General features: G+C 39.5%; 1 protein-coding gene across 4 annotated transcripts in view; it reads right to left on the bottom strand.

Annotated features, from left to right (window-relative positions):
• The window catches only part of LNPK (lunapark, ER junction formation factor), a 48,598-nt gene extending 40,119 nt beyond the window's left edge, over window positions 1-8,479 (bottom strand). For 3 of the 4 annotated variants that reach the window (XR_010441062.1, XR_010441061.1, XM_064718456.1), the window contains exons 1-4: window positions 8,392-8,479; window positions 4,467-4,548; window positions 3,190-3,234; window positions 1,823-2,010 (exon numbers count right to left, since the gene is read on the bottom strand). Coding sequence is in view for 2 of the 4 variants with exons in the window: in XM_064718456.1 (XP_064574526.1) it covers window positions 1,823-2,010; window positions 3,190-3,234; window positions 4,467-4,493 (260 nt within the window). In the remaining 2 variants the exon portion in view is untranslated. The remainder of the gene's footprint in view (window positions 1-1,822; window positions 2,011-3,189; window positions 3,235-4,466; window positions 4,549-8,391) is intronic. The other variant, XM_064718457.1, reaches the window with a different exon arrangement.
• Window positions 8,480-24,729: the final 16,250 nt, after the last annotated feature.

The following is a 24,729-nucleotide window of genomic DNA, read 5'->3' as shown; positions in this document are numbered from 1 at the left end:
TCAAGTATTTCAGTACACATTTAAAATTAATGACGTTCTATTCCTAAAACTTAACTTGCACTTCCAACATCCGTAACTTGCTGAGACCCTGAGGGACTGACCTAAGGCAGAAATAAGTTGGTGACTGACTGCAAGCTGGAAGAGGCAGACATACTCCAGTTTGATTAGGTCTGAAAAATCTCTAGAGCTATTACTGGGTGGCACCAGGCATCCAGCATGGAGTCACCTCTTGACCGAGAACAAAGACAAGCTGGCAGCTGCTTGCCATTCATATCTGCCAAAAAAAGCTGAAGGGGAATAGCTTAAGGGAAAAAAAAATCTGATAAACAGTTGCAAGTCATAAGAGAACAACAGACTGATTCTAAGTGCTAGTAAGCTGACATCTAAATCTGAATTTTACAGAGAGCCATCTTGAGAAAAATAAGCAGAACTGGACAAACTAAAGAATAAAAGCCCAACATGTAAATTCAAACCACAGCACAAGAAGCCATCACCTTCAATAATAAAAGCTTTCATTTCTATACTAATTCTAACACATCTATGTGAAAGGAGGCTGGTAACACTTCCTCTTTTACAAGCCTTTCCTATCAGCACGAACAAGCCTCACACACTAACAACAAAGACTTTAAAATGCTTGTCCTCAAGAACAAAATTAATTCATATTGCTGCCAAAGATTAATTTGAGCTCTAATTTCTATATTAATCCTTTCCAGTCAAGATCCTGCTGCCCATATATTTTCTCCACAGGAGTACACAACAGCAATATATCCGTATATTACAAATAATGACAAACAAACACCATCTTCACCTTGGGGGTTTTCCATGTGTTACATTATGCTCATCAAACTTGCAAAGTCTCAAATATTTACTTTGACTTTGCCTTCACATCTAAAGCTAGGGCATGTACAAACCATGCCTTCGTACAAAGGCACTGTAAAAATGGAAGTACTTATGATCATTTTAGCAAATCAGTAAATGCACCATGCTCCCCATTGTTAGGGAAGATGCTCAGTAGGCTGCTCTCACCCTCCCTGATGGTCTGGAGGAAGAGAAGGCTCCAAAGCAGCTGTTCAGTGAGGTGGGAGCCCTTTTTGTTACTTTTAGAAAAGTGGATTTCTTAGACAACAAAAGCCACTCATCAGGACAAGCAGCCAATCAGCTCAGTGGAACAAACATGTAGCAATACTTTCTCCAGTTCACATACAATGAAGTTTGTATATTTTCTTGTTGAACAAAACAGTCAGTGATTTTCCAGAAAAACAGCTAATTATGTAAAAGTAGTTTCCAACACACTTAGGGTGACAACTTTTCAATCCATTCTGTGTTAAAAGTCAGCTAACACATAAATTAAGTTTCTCCATTCATTCTTGTATTTTTCCCAGGTTTATACACTACATTTTACATGTAGATGACATACCTTTGGTTACTTCTGTATAGTAATGTTACTTCTCAAATGGCAATTAAAACAAAACCCAAGAAACAGAGTAAAAACAAAACCCTTGTGCATATACTACATTATCTTACAGCTGTTCAGACACAGCTTTCTAGCCCCAGCATCATTTTGATAAGCCAAGTAACTTTAGATGCTATTATCTTTTGATGATAAGACCTAGCTCTATACTAAACCCAGACCCACAAGACACATTCCCCTCAAAGAAAGTGTCTGCCTACCTACTTGAATTTATTTTAGAAGAAAAAATTCAGCAAGTTATGACATTTCAAGGATTGTCAAAGCAAACTCAAACCCCTGCTGAGATGTATTTTCCATCTCCTTTTATCAAAGAGACAGCAGTTAGAAAATAAAAAAGGCATATTTACTTACATGAACGGAAATGCAAAAAATGGAAGCGTCATTGTCAGCCTTGCTGTCCATTCATCAGGAAGACACCACAAATATACAATTAAGCAAGTGATAAGGTAAAGAACTGAGGAGTAGAGAAGAAGCCTTCCAACCCATAGTTTCTGTAGCCTCTGATTTTTTTCTCTAAATTCTTCTAATGTCTGTATTTCCTGCAAATAAACAGGGTTCAGCCTTATTAGTGCAATTAGTAAGAGGTTTTATTAAGCGGCCTTTAAATGTTTGCTAAAATCAGCCCTATCAGTCTGATACTTGATTAGAAAAGTCAAGCAGTTCTTTGATAAATGACAATATCTGCCCAAAGATAACTTTCATATCATGAATACTCCATACTAATAAGGCTATGATATGGGCCACTTGCACCTTATTAGCAATTGCTAAGACAAGTTAAAAATCAGCACTTTTTCACATTTGTAATGCATTAGTATATTTGGGAGAAGTGAAAAATACCAGAATCTTATGCATGGCAGTTTTTACTATCACAGAAGTCACTACTAAGCATACTCAGCATTCTAAAGCTTTCATCAGATACCTGTGGAATGTTAAATGACACTTTTCTACTAACATGGCAAATTGCTGGAACCTCTCCACCTTACTTGTTTTTTCCTTTCAGTACTTTCCTCACAATTAAGAGTGCAATCATGAACATCTGTAGGATGGTATATTAATAAGTGATGGTATATTAATAAGCTCTGCTATGTTAACCATTCTGACTGTATTTCAAGTGACAACAGAAGTACTCACAGCTTCATTAAAAGGAAAACAAAAATACCAACAGAATATTTCAAAACAGTTAATTTCCCCACAGAGTACAGACATCTGTCACAAATGCTGGTGAAAAATCACAATTGATTACTGAACAATTGATTACTATCCAGTTATTCTGCCCCTGACCTTACTACCACTACAGATGCAACTTCTATACATAAAACCATACACTGAAGCTTTTCCAATCAACCAGATGAGTGGAACTTTGCATTAGTGACATTTTCCTTTACAGGGGACTTCAACAATTAGTTATTACTGAATTGTGTAATCAAGGCAGCTTCACATTCATTCCCATTTCAGGCTCTCTAAATAAATACTTGCCCTGCAGCTTCTCACTATCTATTATAAAGTATTGGTACTTTTTAAATTACTAAACAGTAAGGGGAAAAATTCTAACAATTTCTCTGATGTGCAGAATCTCTACTACTGGAATAGTTACCAAAATAATTTAAAAGTTCATGAGAGTATTTTACCTAATGTGAGAGAAATACATGGCCAGCAAAAAGGACACATATTTCTAAACAAAAAAAAATCAAAGAAAACACCAAAAAGCAAACACATACCTTATCTATTTTCTCTAATACTTCTACAGTGGAAGGCTTTGCCTGCTTGCAAGGGAAAGAACAAAGATATTAATCTCACTTTTAAAAACTCAGTATTTTGTAGATTACTGTACATTAACAGTTTCCTAAAAAAAGACATACTCATAATAAATTAATAAATTATCTATTTTACATAAAGGTAAGAAGTTTTCCTACTTTAGTGTGACAAATAAAAAGGATTGTAATGAATCACTATTTTACAGCTGGCATTACTCTAACCTGAAAGCTCCTCTCCTACATCACAAAAAATGAAAATCTATAATGCTTCTACAGCAATAACGAATGTGTAGGTGGAAAGCAAAACAAGAACAGAATTGATGAGCGGCAGAAATATGCAAAATACAGAGAATATAGAGAGGAAGCCCTGAGTACTCCAGCTTTTTACTACTATTCATCCCATATAAGGACACATGGTGTAAATCAATCATAAGCAGCTGCAAATAAGGGCTGCCATCACCAGTAAAATTCCCTATAGGAGCACGTGGAAATCCACCTTCTAGGAATCTTTCCTAATTTCTGAGAATTATCACACCACAATCTTTCTCCACCCTTCACACTACAAATTCAACAGCCATAGCTCACACAGCATCACCCTGAAAGTGAGTTTCTATTACACAAAACTGACACTCCACCTGAAGTTTCACCTTTAATGGAGTTTTGTAGGGAAGACTCTGCAGTCAACTGCTAATAAGCAAAGGCAAACCTAGACTCAAGCAACTCACACCTGCCAGGAGAGTAGTCAGAAACCTCATGCCTCTTCTTCCTCATAAACTCAGTACACCACTCAACAACCAATAAAACAGAGAGGAAGACAGACTTGTACAGGAGTAAGTCGCTACCAAACCATTTGTTAAAACAGCCAGAAATGTTTCTGCACATACCCATTTTTATCTAGGTCACCAACCTGTCAAGTCACAGATGCTGCAGTTTCTATCCCAATGATGCACAACAAAAGTATTTAGATTTACAGAAAGAGTTAAAACTGTATTTTTTTAAGTTAATCAAGCCAGTGCCAGACTGGTACTGCAAAGGAAATGAAGGACAACAGCAGAGTTTCACAGCTTAGTGATTTAGCAAAGAATACTTTTGGTCATGATATCTCTCACTACTGGACTTTAATGACATACTCACAGGAAAAGTTCAGCACTAGCATTCAGCCAGCATTAATAGTCAACATGTCCTAGATACTCCCATCCTCCGGACTAAAGGTTATTACATTGTTACACAGTGTTACTTACCCTCCATCTTGAAATTAATCCACCCATCTTCTATTGTGGACAAATGCTGGCAGAGCTATCAATCTTCTACAAGAATTCACAGCTAGAAATAAAGCATTAAGCACTTAGGAGTAATCTAACAACATGATCAAAGATTCTCAAATTCATTCCAACATCTTAAGAAATCACAATATTGTCTAAAGCCATTGTCTAGCTATCTACCTATGTGCTATCTTTAAATTAATTTTTCTGATTCACAAGCCACCCTGTAAGTCAGTTGATCAACTTAGATGGGGCCAAAGTTATTTTTATTTTGGAAATACTTAACTAGCAGGGAGTTCTCAAAAACACAGGCACAAATGAACTGCAAAAAGAGCCACCAAAACACTCCAGCAGAAAAACAATTTTAAAAACTTAGTATTGGGCACAATTATTTAAGATACTGATTTCCAGTTATTTCCTCTGCTGCCCCTAAGCACAACTCAGTATTCCTTTTACATTGCAACTCTAGACATTCAGCATTAACACCCTATTAACATCTCATCCTGTCCATGAGAAAATTTCTCAAATAAATCTATTTCTTTTCAATGCTCTCACCAACAAGAATATGCTGTGTGCTCAGTTTTAAGTTCAAAGAACCAGTTTCAAAGATTTCATTTGCTGTACAAAAGTACTACATTGACAGGTCTTCCCTGCACAACTCACAAGCCAGTCATCAGCACATCAAATGACTCTAAAACAATTCCAAAGGGGCAAGAGCAGCTCCCCTCACCCTACACAAGCCTGGAACCCATGAACAACACTAACTTGATGATCTGGGTCTAAGTTCCTGAAACAAAATTGTAGCAACTTTCCATCTGAAGATAGTTGAATCAATTGAACTTTAGGATGCAGACTTTCTCTCCATCCATTTAATATACAAGTTTTTTTACCTATTTAACAAAAAAGTAATCAGTTCAAAACAACCCTGACAGTAAACTAATGCTCAAACCCAGCCAGGACTCAAGCCTTTTCCATTCTGGAATGAAACACTAACACTTATTAAAACAAAGCCGTGATCTAGCTAGACAGAAATATAAGTGATCATTATCTTGCTTATTAAGTTTCCTTTGGCCAAAAATGGAAAGATACATTTCAATCCAAATTTGTTTTGGATTGAAAAAATTGTCTGAGGCCACTAGAGCAACTTCACATGTATAGGATACGCACTGCTCACTAGCACAAACACTGCTGTAGTCTGGTAACCTCCCCACCTTTTAAGAAAGCCAAGGACTTCAGAACTCTAGGCCCCACTGGCTTCAGAAACCATCCCTTAAAGATAAGGAAATCCATATCAGAAATGCCATGAGAACGAAGCCAGAACAGATGGGCAAATCAGCTCTGCTGCTGCCAAATGAGTAGCACCAAGGGCTGAGATACAGAAAAAGCAATTACCCCTTGGACTCGAACAAATTCTCAAAATAATCACTACTGCAGCAACTCACCTCAATAAAACAGCAGTCTTTTTTTTTAAACACACAATCTAACATCAAGAATTTTACACAACTGTGACTCTACAGACAAAGGTGAGCTTTTGAATGAAAGGTATTGCAGTAGATCTGAGCCTACACTTTCTTCCCAGATATTTCTACAGACACACAGCCTTTACATTGTTTTGCAATGAAGATAGTGTGTCAAACAGCCAACTGAGAAGTCTGTAAAGCCAGCACAAGGCTCCCAAATCTGGCTTGTTTCCCTAGCATTGCCACCGCCCTTAGGAGCAATGGTGGCTCTCAGTTGCGCACACAGAGAGAGACAGAGATGCTCACATGGCCTTTGTGTGTGTCATTTTCCTTCAAACCATAGTGTGAGAACCTCTCCGCTGGAAGTGTTAGAGGATCTTTTGGGAACAAATAATCCATGAGCTACTCTGACTTATAGCAATAGCACACTCACAGTGCTATTGCTGCACAAGGTTTTTTAAATATCTGGTAAACACTTGGAAGAGAAACAGGTTTGACAAGTGTCACTATGCACCTGATTTTACAGGAGCTGTGATGATGACAGGCTTTACAGATGCTGCTCTGCAAGTCTGCAATACTACCAAAACCCTTCCCCAAAGAGGTATTAAGGGATTAGGGCCACTAGATTCACACTTACAGTTTAGCCACTGACTCCTCAGTGAGGAGGTGGAAAATTTTCTATGATTACTCTGGAGTGCCTCAGATGTTTTCCTTCTTCCCCTCTCTCCTTCTTGACATGACAACACAAATTGTCTTCAATTTGTCTTCAATTGCTTCAAGCTCTCCTCCTCCCTCCTCACCTGCCACTCCACATACCTACCACTAATATCTATCCTGCTCTTCGTGGCAAGAGATCATCCACAAGTTACTTCCTTCCCATGCCCTAAACAACAAATTATTGCACAGGACTTTTCCCTCCTGAAGACTGCACTCTAGCACTGAGCTGTGCATTTCACTGACTAAGCAGTAGAGCAGTTGGACTTATTTCCACACACATTATCACTGATGCAACACACAAGTAAGATAACTGCAACATGTCCTAGGCTTAAAACTGACAAAAGAAGCACTAAAAACACTGAACAGAGAAGCTTAAGAAAACACTACTATCAATTTTATTACCTGACTCTCTCAAAAAAAAATATTCATAGCAGCTTTTTGACTCCCAAAACATTTAAGTTATTTATTAAAAAGCAGAAGTGCCAGACTAAGAGACCAGAGCAGAAAAAGCATCTTCTTTGAATGAGGCAAAAAGCCACTAAGACATCCACGCCCATCCACCCAGGTGGAGAAAATAGCTTAATGAACTCATTACACTTTTATCAAGTCAGTCTCAAATTTCTTCAGGCTTGTTAATGTTTTACAGGTTAAAAGTTCTCCAAAAACTGAGTCTCCCAAGTAAATTTTAATAACTGACATGCTGAAATTCAAGACTGAATAACATCGAGAGAAGACACACTACAAGAAAAAAAAAAAAGGAAGTTAGGAACTTGTAATCAAGGCCTCACATACAGTCATACAGACATCTCCCCTTAAGGAATGGGCAATGTTTTCAAATAGGCCTTTTTCGCAAACTTAGTCATTCCACTTTCTGTAAGTATTTTTAGATATTTACCACTACAAAGAACACAAATTCTACCATTCAATTTGAATCTCTAGTTCTGCTCACAGTTTGCTCAAAATTTACTGACCTCAGAAACTTCCACTGTGACCATAAAAAGTTTCTCCAGCTGAGCGCCGCGGACAAGGAAACAAGCAAAACCGAACCAGGAGCATCACCCACTACCTACTGCTAGCCTGTCCTAGGACGCCTCAGTTACAACAAAACACTAAACTTTTTTCCATTCAAACTTCACTTTCGGCTGTTTCCGTCCGGAAGCATCCCCCAAAAGTCCTATGCTTTGCAGAGCCTTAATTAAAAACGCAAATTAGCTCCCACACGGACTGCACAGCGCCAGAGCGAGAAGTGGGTGGGTCGGGCGCTCTTTTTTGAAACCCAACCCCAGCGGGCTGCGCGAGGGGCGGCCGGTGCGGGCCCGGCGGGCCGGGAGGGCGCAGCCGGAGGTCAGCGGAGCCCCCGGCTCCCGAGGGCGAAGCCGGAGGTCAGCGGAGCCCCCGGCTCCCGAGGGCGCTGCCAGAGGTCAGCGGAGCCCCAGCTCCCCGGCTGCGACACCCGCACCGCCTCCCGCTTCCGCCCCGGCGCCCGCCGCCCTTCCCGCAGCCGGGGGCTTCTCCCTCCGAGGCTGCACCGCGGCCCGCCCCGCCCCGCTGCCCGGAGGGAGAGAGAGAGGGAGGGGGCACCTGCCGCTCTGCTCCGCTTCACGCCCCAGGCCGGTACCTGAGTGCTCCTATGGGGAGCGCCGGGCGCCCCTCACCCGCCCCCCCGCGCCCCCGTCGCACCGCGGAGCCGCTCGGGGCCGGGCCGCGCATCCCCCGCCATCGCGTACCTGCCGCGGGCCGGGCCGCGCATCCCGCCCGCCGCCAACGCCGCCGCAGGAGGAGCGCGGCGCCCGGGCGCTGCTCCCACCAGGCCCCGCGCGGCCGCCGCAGCCAATCAGCGCCTCGCTGCCGCGGGGCGCGCTGGAGCGGGGCGGGGCCGGGCCGGGCCGCGCTTCGGGCGGGCGGCGGCTGTGGCGGGGCTGGGCGGTGCTGCTGCGCTCCGCTCCGCTGCCCGCTCCGCTCCGTACAGTAGCGGACCCGGCCGTGCAGTGCCGTATTGTACCCGGCCGTGCCGCTCCGGACCGTACCGGATGGTACCCGACCGGGCCGTAACATGCCGATGCGCCGTTCCCGCCGCGCTTCGCGGCCCGGCCCGGGCGGTGTCCCGGGCGGCTCTGCCCAGCCAAGTTCAGGCGGGCGGTGTTGGAAGGCGTCACCATCTTCCTGCGGCTCTCGCTGATCTCTGTTAGAGAAAATAAAGATGTTTTAAGGCAAAACCGCAGGAACGTGAGGGCCAAAGCGTCGTGTGGAGGTTTGCAGGCCTCCCGGCGCCCGTGCTCAGCCAAGGAGGCCGTGCTGACAGAGCCGCCGTGCTGAGGGTGTGCTCTGCGGGCAGAGCCCCTGAGGGGCACAGCGCAGGGCTGCTCTCACCGACCCCTTCCTTCCAGCCGGCATGTGTTCAATATCTTTGGAGAGAAGCTGAACTCTGAATGTCTTTAAATCCCATTACTGTAATCACAATGCCCTCTCCCTTCCATCAGCTTTCTGACCTCGCTGGCTCCCATCCCTTGCCTCCTGCCGAGAGGACATAGGAACAGAGAATAAATACTTGCTCTGTTTGCACTGTTTCTGAAATGCCGTGTTCAGAAGTTTTAGCACTACAGTGACACAAGTGCATGCACATGAATGTGGAAGAAAGTCCTTCCAAGTGCCTTGTAGCAAAAACTCCCATGCAGAAGCTGTATATCTTCAGCTTACCTTGCATTGTTGAAATTCCTGTATGTAGCAGTGCATCATAATACAGCCTATAAATGTTGGGGTTTTCCCAGCTGGGGTAGGTTTGACCCTTGTCAGGAGGTCAGCTTCCTGCTCATTCCACCTCTGGAAGATGACTAGGAAAAGTCAGAGAGTTCATGGGTTGGGTTAAAGGAAAGTTTAATAAGTGAATGAAAGAAAAATAAAATATGGTGCAAGGGAAATAACTAACCACCTCCCACAAGCAGACCAATGCGCAACAATTGATGACTCTGGAAGACAAACAGCCCTCACACCTTCTTATTCTGCAATCCCAGTTTTATTGCTGAGAATGATATTATGTGGTATGGAATATCCTCTTGGTAAGTTTGGGTGTGGTGTCCTGGCTGTTTCCCCTCCCAAAATTGTTGCCTACCCCCAGCCCACTCCCTAAGGGAGCAGAGAATGAGAAAAGGTAAAGCCTCAATGATGTGCAAGTCCTGTTCAGCAAAGACCAAAACATTGCTGTGTCAGCTGTGCTGTTCTAGTCACAGAACACAAAACACAGCAGAATATGGGCTGCTGTGAAGAAAATTCCTTCACTCCAGCCAGACCCTGTACATGAACTCAAAAGGAATAGGAAGGAAAGGAGAGGAAAGATGTCCCACCAGCTGTCCAGGCAACACAATCAGCTTCAAGCTTTAAGTGGCAGAGCTGGTGAGTCTGATCATCTGCAAGCATTCATTCCTAGCCTGGAATAAATTGGCAAGGTGATCCCTTTAGCTCCCACCAGCGCTCAGTGTGAATCTTGCTGCTCACATGGTTACAGTATCACATAAGTAACAACTTTGGCTGTGAGTCATGGTTTGGAACTGGCTTCAGTACACTTTATTCAAATCAAAATCATGGAGATCAGTGGAGAGCCACTGACTCTACTGGAAATACTCTGCTATCGATTACAGAGCTCACCTACATATACAACTTCATATTTCTCATTGAGGCCTAGACTGTTCCTTCCTTTCCAGTGGAAAAAAGACTCAGTGACTGACCCTCTCCTACTCTTGAGGTTGCACTCTAGAGCCACTTCTACTTAAATCCTTGTTACAATGACTATCACTTTGCTGAGAGGATAATTTTCTTTTGTGTTTCAGATCAGTAGTCCACTTCTGACTTTGATACTTCAAAGTAGTGTGTCATTTGAGAGTTGCTGATTTAAATCTTAATTTTAAGCTAACATATTGAAGTGTGCTGAATTCTTTTTCCATGGTCTAGCATCATATCCACTTAAAATAAATGCAAGTAACAAAGATACCGTGTTTGGAAATGCTGCAGGGAATACTAGTGTCTCCAAGAATCTGCTGCATTTTTTTTCTTTTTTTTTTTTTTTCAGAAATGTCATAAATACTTTCAAGTCACAACAAAATTCATTCCTAGTTCAGGGCTGAACCAGAATTCTGAAGGAGATCGCAAACTCTACTTCTGTCCTTAGGGCCTTTTGCAGAGCTGGCTTTTATGCAGGCCTCTGCCATGGAGTTCTAATCATTGTTATTCAGTTATGGATTTCTGTAAGTGGTAGTTTAAAAAAAGCATTGTTAGCTACCATTACTGAACCTTACATGCAGATAAGGCTCTCAGCTGGGTGATGTTATACAACAGCATGCAGCTCCCTGTTTGCTTAAGCACCAAGCTCTACCTAAAAAAAGAAATTATGCCCATATAGCTGCTGAGGATAATAAAACTGAGTATAAAAACATAATTTTGAATCAGCCAGCTTAAAATTTTCATTAATCTGGTTTAAAACTGCCCCCTACAGAGTATTTAAAACTCTTAAATAGACTCCCTTCAAAATCCTTCATTATCAGTGGGATTAGTGTTTAACCTGACTTTGTATAACCACTTTAGCAGCAGAGTACATCTTCAGAATTTTCCCCAGCATCATAGGCAGCATTTAGCACTTTCAGTCTCTCTATATGCAGAACAGTGAACAATCAACTTATTTGAAAAATCAAACAATGAGCTTAGTTAAAAATATTTTGGTCTCTCACCCTAAAATTGCAATAGAGAAGAGTTTTTCCATGGTAACATTTGTAACATTCCTGTATTTTATCAATATATGTAGCCTAGTAGTCCAATTTATTTTTTTAAATTAGTGTATGGGTCTGTACATCATGTGGAAAATGCTGTCTGGTTAAGAGGAATTTAGTGTTGCCAAATTGTGTTTACTTGAGGTTTTTATTTAAAACAGATCCTTTTGGTCTTCTCTGGCTGGTGAGGCCACGTGGATGCTGGGGAGTTTTAGATGGGGAAACAGAACCTTTGTTTACACTGCACGTGGATTGCAGCAGATGAAGTTGTGTATACAGCCTAAAGATCACAAGCTTCACTACCCACACTGTGGCTGTACTCTGTGCCATCTCACCACTTCTTTCACATCCCAATTACTGGGAATTAGGTGCTGCTGTACATTGCATTGCTCAGGCTGAAACTGGGGTACCCAGTTCCTGGAGTGCCTTGGCCATTCTGGGCTCACTGCTGGGCACCACAGGGGACTCCTCAAGGGCACAGCTTCACTCCAGGCCTGAGGTGCAGCCTGCCCTGTGGGCATCTCAGTGATTAAAGCAAGCCCAAGCTGTCAGGGACAAAATCCCAGGCTGTTAGGGACACAGTCCAAGCTCTCCGCAGCTCTGCTCTCCACCTGCAAAGCCACTCTGCCACCACTGGTGGAATGAAGGTGGTGCCGGGTTTGGTGGCTGCAGCATCCTGACGTGCCATTCCCAGTGGGAGGTACCACAGCCACTGGTGTTAGTGGGCACCAAAATTTAATCTGGTCAACAAGGGACCACGTGTCTTGAGGCCTGGAATCTGTTTTCTCTGCATCTTGAGCAGAAGGGATGCTTGCTGGTATTTCATAAATGACGCACACGTAGTAACTGACACACATTTTTTAATGTCCTATGTAATTCAGCTTTGGGGAAAATGTAATTATGTTTATGTATATTTTATTTATAATATATTTGGAAAAGAAATATAGGAAGAAATTCTTTCCTAGAAATGTAAGGAAATACGTGTGCAATTCATTAATTTCATGTGGGCATATCTGTAGTAAAAAAAGCCTCTACTTAGCTCTTAACTGATGTGACTGATTATGATGATTCCAAACTATTTTCTTGTCTTGTTTTGTTGCACATTCCAGTTAGGAATGGGACTGGAAAAAGGGCAAGAGAAAATTGCTTATATTACAAAGGACAGATGGAGCCCTAGTAGAAGGAATTGCTGAGCTGGAAGGAGTTGAGGCCTGAAGGCCAATATAAATTGATAGCTGCAAGAAAGCTTAAAATTGGATTAACCAAATACATTGTGCTTCATTTTTGACATTCAAATAATTACAGAGCATACAAAAAAGGTGGCACTCCTAAGGTGGAGTGACTTCAGTGACATATTTTGACAAGATGTGCTTTAAAAAGATTTCTACAACAACAGCACTGGGAAAGATATCCTAGTTTTGATTTAATTTCTCATATGTAATAGTATATGCTTCTTTTGATGTTCTGATCCAACTGTAGCAATTGGAGTACGCAGATGTCTGTATTCTCACAGTTGCCTCCAGTTCCCTGAGCCTTTTGGTATTTCATCACGTAAGGCATTTGGATGCTCCCTCACTTTCATTAAGTCCTTTGCTTGTGACTCTTGCCAGAAAATTATTACCTCGAAAAGGAGTATATAATCCATCAGGTCAAAAGGTGTAATATCAAGTGAAAGCCTCATATAAAAATCTCTTAGCAGTTGCATACAGTCATCAAAAAAAGCCAAGATCAACTTTTCCACTCCATAAAGTATTCTTGTTGTGATTAAGGTCTCTGCTTTTGGTTAATAAAATTGCTATTGCTACTACTTCTTACTTTAGTTATTGTCATGGCAACTGTTACTGTTGCTGTTACTGTTGGTATTGTTACATAACATTTAATAACTATGTAGTTAGTTATTATTACAATTGTTACTGTTATTTTTTTCTGTGGTTATTTTACTGAATATTTCTCTGTCACAAATGTAAGCATTTAAAAGCTTTTAATTAATTAAATATATTTTGTGTCTTAAACCTCTTGGTTGATACCCTGTTATATACTTGGAAGGCAACCAAGCATAAAGTAGAAATGAGAGGCTCTTCTTATTTTGAGGACTATACATCTCTGAGAATGTGTTTAGGAACATGGTTAAACTTGGGATTATTTTGTGGCACAATGAATTAGGCAAGTGATTTCTCACAAAATACTGAAGTGAATATGTTCTGCCATTAAGATCTCATGAACAAAAAGAAGAAGCCTGGTATGAAATTGTCACATGAGAAGCAGAAAGATGGTTTTTCCTCTGTTTGAGATGTCATGCTTCAGATCATGTATGAAATTTTAGAAGCAGTTGTTATATATACATGTATATATAACTATCCCCTTCTGTGATAGGCATGGCTTCAAGGTTCTGACCCTTAATGGCCATAGTGAGTAATTTATATTTATAGTTATAAAAATGGCTATATAAACAATAACTCAGTGTTCTGTTAAAAAAAAAAAAAACTAAATCAATTTTACCTAGTCTCCAAATAAAAGCATGATCATTCTCACTAAAAGTATTTGAGTTGTATAATACCTGAGTGAGTTACATTTTTGCTTCCTGGAGAAGTTTGCTCTTTCCACAGATTAGAGTTCTGATCCAACAAGATTCTTCCCATTTAATAAACATGTAAGTACATCTTTAAATTTTATTGACAGCTATTTCCTTGAAGCTAAATGGAATAAAGAGTGCTTTCCAAAAGCTTTTTTAATATGGTTGTGCCTACTGGGCAAAGTTGAAACTACCCCAACGAAATGAGGGCCAAATTATGAAGTAATTTGAGTGAAACTTCTGTTGACCTTAACAGGATTTTTACTTGATTAAGAATAATGGAATTTGGAACCAAGTAAATGTGATCCAAGGGGTGAATGAGAATGTGGTGTTGTTACTGCAGCAAGCCTTCCTTCCAGGGCACTGCCTGTGTGTGCAGAGCACAGGCAAGTGCAGAGAGGGTGTCCCATTTCTGCTCAACCTGACTGCATTTTAATGCTTTCTTATTAGTCAAGCTGGAGGAGACAGGCAATGAGAAGGAAAGTTCTAATTAGTACATATATTTTGCTTTTGATAACTGCTCAAATGGTAGATAGAACATTACCTACATTGAATGCATTTCATACATGCTCCTGATTGTTGCAAGAGCTTACTTTAATGAAGTATTAAATTTACATATAAAATTGTTTTCAGTAAAGTATGAAGAACTGGATCTGCTAATAAGCCTTGTTCTGGTTGGAAACCAAACGGAACCAAGAGTCCCAGAATGCCAGAAATAGGACAATAAATATTTCTGGCACAATTTCAAAGGTGCATAATGCCAGACACAGACATGTAAAAGTAATGGCAAGCTCTACAGAGATTATAAAAGAAATAAAATCACAGTTCGTAATTCATAGAATCATGTTAAATAGCAGGCTTATAAACCAATTCTTATAATAAAATCCACATGTAAAAGTATCTGTGATTTCATTCAGTTAAAGATGACAAATATTAGGGCTCCCCTTGAAAGCAAATATATATCTTGCAGGACAATGAACAGTTACTTTGTGTTCATGTTTAATGGTATAAACTCTGCTAGTCTTTTCATATGTGATTTTCAAATAACTTTTCAAAGAATGTAAAAATTTGCAAGTGTTCAGAATTTTTGAACATATTACAGCTACTGAGTGCCCTTTGCTACAATTATTACTGCTTAAAGTTTAGAGAATTTAAGATCTGAAGTTACAGTGCTGTCATGTGCAAAACTCCCAGGCAAAATTATTTTCTCATGGTGTGTCATGCTAACAAATGTCTGAAACAGAGCTTGAATTAATTATATTAGAAGGATGTCCAAAATATTCCCTTTCTCAAAATGAATTTATTCCATTAAATGCATTTAGAAGTAGGACAAAAAGCACAACTTCTACTGTAATCACTCCAATGACTTCAAATGATAGTATTCAAAATCATTTCAAGCCTCTTTGGCTACAGAGAGGTGCTTAGATAAATTTAACATGTCTTGAGTTTAAAAACACACTTGGGAACTGCATTTTGGAGCAATGTGTGTTGGGGTTTCATTGCACATTTTTGGGGTACTCTCCATGTTCTAGTTGCAAACTGACCCATAATGAACCAATGAAAAGCAAGGCCAATGACAAAGGTGAAATGAGTCAAAGGTAAAATGCAGATGAGGCGTGAGGAAAGAGAAGAATTTGGAATAAAACTTTAGGGGTTTAGACAAAGTAAACCAGAATAAAATGCATTAGAAAAGGCTGATTTTCCACCAGAAGCAGCACATTAATTTGAGTCCTGTTGGGAATAAAGGGAGTTACTAGAAAATACAAATAGCATGTAGTGAAGTCTAGGACCTTTGTTTTAGGGCAAAATATATTTTTTGTTGGATCTGTGTTTTTTTATTAAGTGATACACATTTATCAATACTAGATCAGTTCTTTCATGCCAGAAAAATCAGAAAACAATGGTGTAATACATTTTATGATTGTCAGTGACTTAAATTCTTTATGAAGAATAGTAGTTTTAAACATTCTTTTAATTATCTTCATTTTAAGAGAGGTAGGTGCTAATCTTAAACCTATTACCTAAAGTACAATGAAAACTTAGTTGCTCTCATTGTTAGCTGCCTGTTTTAGCAACTTGTTCTTTAAATCATCACGAGCTCCTTTCATTTTCACAGGAGTTCTAACATCACAGTACACTGAGAAGACCAGTGAAAAATAGCAATATTTGGCACATTGATAATTAAGTGGTATTGTCTTACTGATGTCTTCTTGATGGATGCTTTTTGTTTCTTTCCCTGTATATAAGTTATATACAGCTTGGTGCTGTCTCTGTTTTATGCTTGAATGACCCATGGCTAGCAAATTAGATCCTAGGATTCCTGGGAACTTCCACAGCACAATTATCCCTCTCCTATTTTATAATGTACTAAATTATACCTCTCTCATGTAAGCATTGATAAATAATAGGCTTTCTTGTTTGAATTTTTTGCTTGCTCTATGATTTACCAAAAAATCTTCCAGAAAGGCTTCAGGTGGGATACTGCAAGGGATCTGATTTTCACCAAGTGCTAATTGTCTAACCTTTGAAAATCAAGGATGTTTAAAAGTCAAGGGTGGAAGAATTCATCCATACTTGCTAAGTACTTTTTAAATCTTGACCTATGCACCTTCCTATTTTTTCCTAATTTTAGGAAAATAACTTCTGAGGTATGTAAATTATTTTCCCTTTTTTGTTATAATATATCTTAAAATTAACCGTCAAAATAAATCATTACATTATTGCTGAGAAAAATGCAGGCACCACACATATTTCTAACCATCTATAAATGCATTCCTACAAAGTTGTTTATTGGATAAGTCTGGCCATAAATTGGCCAGGACACAGAACTTTATATGAAAAAAGCAGAACATTGAACAAAAACATTATATGTCCATGATATTAGATTTAAAGTAAAGTAACCACAAACTCCTAAACATGAATCCCAAAACTCACAATCTTTATAATGAAAGGAAAAGACCACATCATATAACTGTCTTAGCCAGGCAATTCGGCATTTAACTTGTTTATTCTTCAGTTAAACAAAATCAAAATATCTCCAGGGAAGACAATGCTAATAGCAAACATAACCACATAAGCTTTGTATATGAAGTTCAATTTTAGCTTTAGTAGGGCCAATCAAATTGGAAATTGTAGTAAAAAGCCAGTAAAACTTAATCAAATTCTGTCACAAGGGTAGATTGGGCATTTTGGTTTTACCCAGTTTGCTCCAGAATTTCAGGTCTGATCTGAATCCTGAAATACTTGCATATTCCTTTGATAACAATCTTAGCTTTGTTGGTAATTTACCATATTCTTTGTAAGGAAATTCTATCTTAATAGAATAAATCCTGCTTAATGAGCCCATTAGAGAAAATGAAGTATATTTGCCTATTGTTTTTCTGGTTATGCTAAGAATTTTCTTGAATATGTGATTCCCTACTGGTACAGCTTTTGTTGATTTCCCTAAGCAAAGGAGCAGCCTGCTCATGGAATAGCCACCTGCAGCTTACTGATTTTAAAACTCTCATGAAGACACTTCATTAACAGAAAAAGTATAGGCATTAATTAATTAATTAATTGGTGTATCTCTATAATAGTGACACTACATAAAAAATTTCTATATAGATATAATAATTCTTTGCTTTTTCACACTGTACTTAAGCGCTTTTATTACACTGGCATCATCTTTTGTTCTTTAACATGTTCTTTCCTCAGTTTAGAAATTATGTTTTCTGTATTCTTTGAGTGTTGCCTGAAGTTATACCCTAATCTCTCATCAGTTGTACAGAGACGTTTAATCTGCGTGCTGCCCCAGAACTTGTTAGGGTTCTACACAGTGGCAGGGGTCCACCCCTAATACAGGACCGAAACCTGCTAATTCCATGGCACACATCTTAATTATTTGAGACTTTTAATCTGTTCTTTCAACTCTTGCCCCTCACAGTGTTTGAAGACGAGCACATTTGAAGAATGGCCTATGCTTTTATCTTTGCTGCTCCATTATCTGAGCTGTGCATTGGTCTGGGAGATTATCCCATCCATCTAATTTTGCAACACATATGCCTTCCAAAGCAGCAGCTTGTGTTGGGTGTCATAGTGAAGAAATTCCAGACATTCTGACTTTTAGGAGTAGACTACTTGAAGCCTTACATGGAGGCACTTAGAACTGAAAATGTTAAACATGTCAAAAATAGAAGATTCCTCTGCTCCAAAGTAATCTTTGGAAGTTCAGAACTTTCCTCACTATCTCATTGTTTTGTTGAAATGTTTTTTTAGTCGTTAACTTACATCCCATTGCATACATTTTCACATTTTGAACTAAATTTTTTCTTCAGATGAGCTCTTTGTCTTCACCAGAATTTTGTGTGTAAGGACATCTACAACCTCTATGGTAGAGCACAAGGCTTCTCTCTTGACAGGAATCCCAGAATGAGCCTTTCTAAGTTTCAGAGAGACCCTAGAGTAAGAGCTGCCACCCTCGTGCTTCACCCCAGACCTCAAACAAGATAAAGGGCACTTCACTGGTGCTCATAACTGTGACAGCACTCATGGCACATATATAAAATATTTTCCTTTCCAGAAAGGCCTGTGTCTCATCTCCTTGCACGTTCACCAACCAACAGTCCCTTCAGCTCACATTACATCTCCCAGAAAGTCATTTTGGTTGACTAGGAGAACACATGGAAGAACAGGAATAACAGAGGTTGGAACCTCTTCATCCACAGCCTCAAAACCAGACTGGTGCCAAAACCAGACTCATGGCACTGGTCACCCACTTTGGGCCTGAGCTGGTCTTGCCCTGCTCTGGTCAAGCACTACAAGGCAGGATTTAATTCCCAGCACATGGGGAAAAACACTTACCTACATGTCAGAAACGGGTATGTTATGAGGAGTTGATACCTAATTAATTGTACTTTTTAAGTCTTTGTCTTTGACATGAGAATTCAGTGATCCACCCAGCTGCATACAATTAAGAGCAGCAGTTTGGCATAATAGGGTGAGGAACTTTTAATGGGTGTTTATAGGTTAAATGCATCAACCTCTCTTTTAAATTAAAAAAGAAGTAGAAGAAATAGTAATAGCTAAATGATAATTCAAATTCAGAATGCCCTTAGAACAGGGAGATCTTATCCTGGAAGCTTCAAACTTCCCAGTCTGTAGAGGACCTCTGTGTTCCAATATCACCAATAAGGAGAGTGGGAAACTGCTCTTTAAAATTTTAATCTGAGGAGAAAAAAAACAAGTTGCATTAGCATTTTTTAGCTGCTTGAGAGGTTAAAAACATTCCAACAAAAGGGCCTAGATTGAGGTATGTGAGGCAAAAACAAATATTTCTCCATAAAATGGCTGCACTAGTGTAAAGAAAAAGAAAAATATATAGTAGATTCAAGGTGGGAATTTAGGGAATAGTATTTTTGCTTTTTTAACAGGAATGACTGTTTAGGCATTTTATATAGGGGGTTCTGCATTTGAGAAGGGATAATTTGCTCTAAAATATGTGGGCAACCAGCCTAAATTCTCTAATTGAGTAGTTTGCTTATAACCCCAGGCCATTAGGTGAATGTAAACTATTACAGGCTTAGTAAGAAAATAGTCCCATTAGGATTTTTGTATTTGTATGTGGTTGTGGGTTAGTGTGACTGTTTCCAAAAGGATGGATTAATGAAAAGGCCCTTTTTTTCTGAGTTTGCAAATACTCACACTCTTTGAAATACCTACACTCAAATTAAGCTGAAAAGTTCTTTATTTCTTCTATCAAAAAACACTAGATCAAGGCTTAGCTATTAGTTTCAGTGTGAGTTGTCTGGGATAAATCACAGGTATGTTTGTAATCTTTACAAAACAAATATTCCTAATGAAATAACTAATTCAGATTTATCCATATTTCTTAAACTGTCCTTAATTTTAAGTGCCAGCCATTAGTGCAACAGAAATTTTCCTCTGGGAAAACCATGGTCAACACTTCTTTCTGGAAGTGTTTTTAGCCTTCATGCTTTGTACATGTGTGTCAGCTGCTACTGTTAAGGTGTCACACAGGCTGCTTGTAGACTGATATTTCTATAAGGATGGAGACAACTTTATCTGCAGCTTCTTTAAACTACTAGTATTAAATCTTGTACTTTCCACTGCATAATACTTCTCTGTGTTGCATAGTCTATTGCTTTTCCTGTTCCCAGGCAAATTTTAGTCTACTACTTTTTTTTTCCCATGGCCATTCTATGTACATAATATAGTAAGATGTTAAGAAGAGGAAACATCTCTGCAATTAAAAGTAATAGTAACAAAAGACCTACATATAAATACATATTAGAAGTCAGCCCTAAATTCATTGTCAACTTTCAGCATCCTGCCTCCTTTTCACAAAACCTGAGACCCAAGAGTTATGAGAAACTACGAAGTCTATGAAATGAGGAGTCCAGTGATAGATTTGATGCAGGAAAAAGTAAAGAAAAAGTATTTGTGTCAATGGTGTCTAAACTCCAAGGGAAAAATGTGATGACAGAGAGAGATATATCCACAAATTAAATCAAGGAGGGGTGTAAGTAGCTCAGCCTCCCTTGGACTCTAGAAGATATTCACCTAGCAAAAGAAATGCCTGATCTGAAGACTGTTGCAGTGTTAATAGGAGCTGACCAGTTTATCAATACAGTAGGGACTGTAATGATTAAAAGAAAGAAGCTAAAATCAGAACATTTTTGAATCCAGGCCAAGTAAAACTGAAGTAATAGACTGGAAAAAGAAGCTACACACTGAAAAAAAAAGGGTGGTATTGCAACATACAGTCTGCTTGCTTGGGGAGTTAGAAGGAATAACCCCAAGTGCAGCTTCCTATAGAATTAATAAACTATGTTTCAAAAAATTGAATGGTCACATGGCTTGTGCTGCTCTCTTATCAAAATATTTTAAGTTGATGTTTCTCCATTATACCAGCAATATGTCTGTTCATCAAGTAAAATAGTGATAAATAGGTAATCCCTGTTATGAGGGCTTTAAAAAATTAAAAGCACTGCAAGTCCAATGAAATAAAGCATAAATAAAACAGAAAAAACATTGCAATTCAGTCAGGAGGGAGTACCGTGTGCCATAGTGAGGTGTTCTTACCTTATCTGGAAGATCTGATCTAGATGGCAAAGAGAACAGTAAAGGGCAATGGTTTTCTGCAAGAAGGCTCCTGCTCTGAGGAGTGTGAGATCCTCCTTAGTGCTGTCACACTCTTCCCAGAAGAGGAAGAGGACTATGAGTACTCATCAGTTTGCCTCTGATTGTACTTCGGAATCTCCCAGCCTCTGGTTCTTCCCATCCATCTGCCCAACTGAGAAAAAACAACTCTACAGTGATACAGAAATGCCTCAGTCTGATGCAGATGTCTCAGCTGAGATGCAAAGGTCTCTCTCATTCAGTTTTGCTGCCACCACCTTTCCTGTTCCCCACCTTGCCACATACAGTCTGACTGTCTCTAAGGTCCAAAGGGAGACAGTACAGCCTTGAAATTATGGAACAGGAGTTTTCAAATGTTCTCATATTTGGACAAATTCTCCTTGGCAACATTTGAATCCTTTCTTCTGGTTGCCCTCTTGCCTGTCCTACTATAAACATTTTCAAAACAGGGAATTTGGTCCAAATATTTCAAAATACCTGCAGTCATAGTATGTGTGAGGATCAGGTTCCATATGCAGATACCTCAAAATTTTTTAAGAGTCATTAATTGCTCAAGAAGTCTGAATCAAATAGTAATAATCACTTAAACTTAGAAAGTAAATATGGCAAAGCAAAATATAATAGAGGTAATGGAGACTAAATTTTGTTGAGAAAATAATATATATTTATTTCCTTCAAAGTTTTTATGAAGGGAAGTCCAGATGCTGAATACCTTAGAAAATTAAGCTACTGTGAAAAAACACTCTTAGTTGCCTTCTCTCAAAAGTGTTCTTATTTACCCCATATAATTTCTCAGCAAAGATTGCTCAGGACAAGCTAAAACAAAAATAAGTGTCAGCTATTAATAATTTTTTAGTTTAAAACATATAAGGCAAAGCAGTGACATGGAAGGGATGGAGATTTACAAATAATTTTCAATACATCCTCCACTCTATTTCTACAGAATTTCACATTATTTTACCCCAGTTCAGCTTTTCCCCAACGACCCTGGGGATGAGTTTCAGCTGTGGTGTGAGTGGAGGGAGCCCTGGAGCAAAGCTGGTTTGGTGGCTCTGAGCAGGTGTGGCTGGGCAGGGACATTCTCCCCATGGGACATGCTGTGTGCTGTGCCGTCCATCTGCGATCATGTTCCACTCTTAATCTCTTTTTAGACCTTTTGACTCGAAATCTTAATGTCATTGTAGCTTTAAACTGTTCTTTGGGATTATATTTAGAGAACAATGAATTCACAAGAGAGTTGATTTTAAAAGTACAGGCTGGGCATAAACCTTACCTACTATGTAGTCATATCATGGATACAGGAACTGTATCTAGCTTAAACCCAGGGAAGAAAGCCCCAGGATCAAAGCCAGACTTTGTAGACATATTTAATTATGTATTACTGGTAAAGCAATAAAAGCTTACAATATGGGCTCTATTCACAAAAAGGACATTGTTTTGTCATGTTCTTCTTGTAAATTCCTTATGCATGACTCAAAGTGTCATTTTACATGAGATTCATAAAGACAAATGTCAGTTCTACATGGGTGTACCAATGTGTTACAGAGTTTAATCAAAAGCAAATGTGTATGCTGAAATCATATGTGTCATTAAGAGCATTTTTGCCCATAAATCGAAACTCCTATTATGGACAACAGACTGAGCTCCTATGCAATAAAGCTGCACTAGGCCTTCTGCATTTCCTGAGAAAGTTTACCAAATCATTTCAAAATGCAGTTATGAAACACAGTATTCTATAAGGGAACTATTTTCTCAGGGAAGTATTTCAGGAAGAGTCTACACATTTAGAGTTTGTATTTCCATTTCAGGTACTGTCAGAGAAAATGATCTTTAACAATGTATGGCGCTGGAGACCATGGTAAGAGCTCAGGTTTAGTCTTTATGAAAAAAGTTGAAGTACTTGGTGGGTCAGAAACTTTGCCTGAAAGAATTAGGAGGTATGTTATTGGGGAAAGAGTTAAGGGCCAATAAAACAAGGATAGGTAGATGTTGAAGTGTCATGAAATGGAACACTGACAAAAAGCTGAACAGTAACCTTCATAGCTATCACAGGGAGGCATCAATGCATCACAACTGTGTTGGAGAAAATACTAGAAAGCTTGCTTTTAAATGTTGCCTTATGGCAGTCATAAATGCAAATAAACCAGACTCTTTTAAAGTATTAATTACAGAAACAATAATGGTCAAAGATGAACTTACAGGAAATAGAAGTGCTATAATAAGTCTTATGTAGCACATATAATCTCCCAATTTATTATGCTTTATAACCATACATCACCTAATTTATGTTAGCAAATAAATCAGAATTTACTGTTAAAGAAATACAAGTAAGTAAATAATAATGAGATGAAGATTACCAGGAAAAAATCAGCACCTGAAAGACAAAAGGACACATGCCTAGATTTTTAATGCATAGTTAGAAAGTACTGCTGTGAAGAGGTGATCCCTGCATTTACCCCTGAGAACTGTTTCTTGCAGCTTTATTATGCAGTTGTTAGCAGCAGCGAGTTTCTCTCACTTGGGTAACCCAAGTTTGGGGTTCCTGCTGACCAGAGCCAGACAGAAACCAGGATGTGGGGCTACTAAAGTGCAAGGCAGAAACCAGGGAGAGATTGTGGGGGCCAGCTGAGTGACACCCTCACATGGATCAGAGCATTGGACAGGTCTGCGAAATACATCTGTCCTCACTTAGAGCCCTTTATATATGTAGGAGAGTTTTGTGTGACTGGGAGTTGTTCCCACTCCAAGTATCATCAAAGTGTCCATTCTGAGGGAAAGTTATCAATTGTTTCAGGTGTCACTGGCACCAGATCTAATTTGTTGCTATATAGTGTAGGGATGGGTATCCTTGTATCTCCACAGGAAGTGTTTTCTTTTCCTTTTTGCTTAGAAAAAAAGTGCATGCAAATCACATTAGGGATTTTTTTTTCAGTCTTTTTCATTTCTTTCTTTCCTCTAACCCAAGTTAGAATTCAGTTCAGGTATATGTAAATTATCCCACAGAAAACTAAATATAGCAACAACTGAGAGAGATTAGATGAGTCTGTGTGATGTTTTTGTGAGCTGCAATTAGACAGCCAGCAGCTTCCCTTGTAAATACCAGACTTTAAAGGATAAAAGGCCAGTGAATGTTTCCTTCAATAAAGTGCCTTGGAAAAAAACCACTCTTTGCTTGCCAAGTGGGCTCGAAAATAATTTCAGATGGCTCATTCCAAATTCATTGTATTTTTACCCATGTGTGAATGCAAATTTTCAGGAATCACTAACAGGTTTGGTTTTTCCCCTGGGTTAGAAAGAGTTATAATATAGGAGGATTCTCCTTGGAGTGAAATTTCCTCCTTTAGCACGGGACTCACCAAGGACTGTGCCTTGCTCACACTTGTTAAAGCTTTCTTTAGGGGCTTTGAGTTTGCCTAACGCTTGGGTGAGTACTCTGCAAAGGAGGATGTGTGCCTGGGATCCTGCTGCTCTCACCAGGCTGCAGCTCAGCCCAGCAGCCAGAGGCGTCACCTCTCCCATGGCTCACTGCTGCTCACAAACACCACCGGGCTCTCTGGAGGGGCTGGGGCTTCAGCCACTTGTTGCAGAGAAAAGTT

Source organism: Zonotrichia leucophrys, chromosome 7 (assembly GCF_028769735.1).
Source record: "Zonotrichia leucophrys gambelii isolate GWCS_2022_RI chromosome 7, RI_Zleu_2.0, whole genome shotgun sequence".
Lineage (NCBI taxonomy): Eukaryota > Metazoa > Chordata > Aves > Passeriformes > Passerellidae > Zonotrichia > Zonotrichia leucophrys.
Note: the sequence above shows the minus strand (reverse complement) of the source record. Positions and strands in the feature narration are given on the sequence as shown.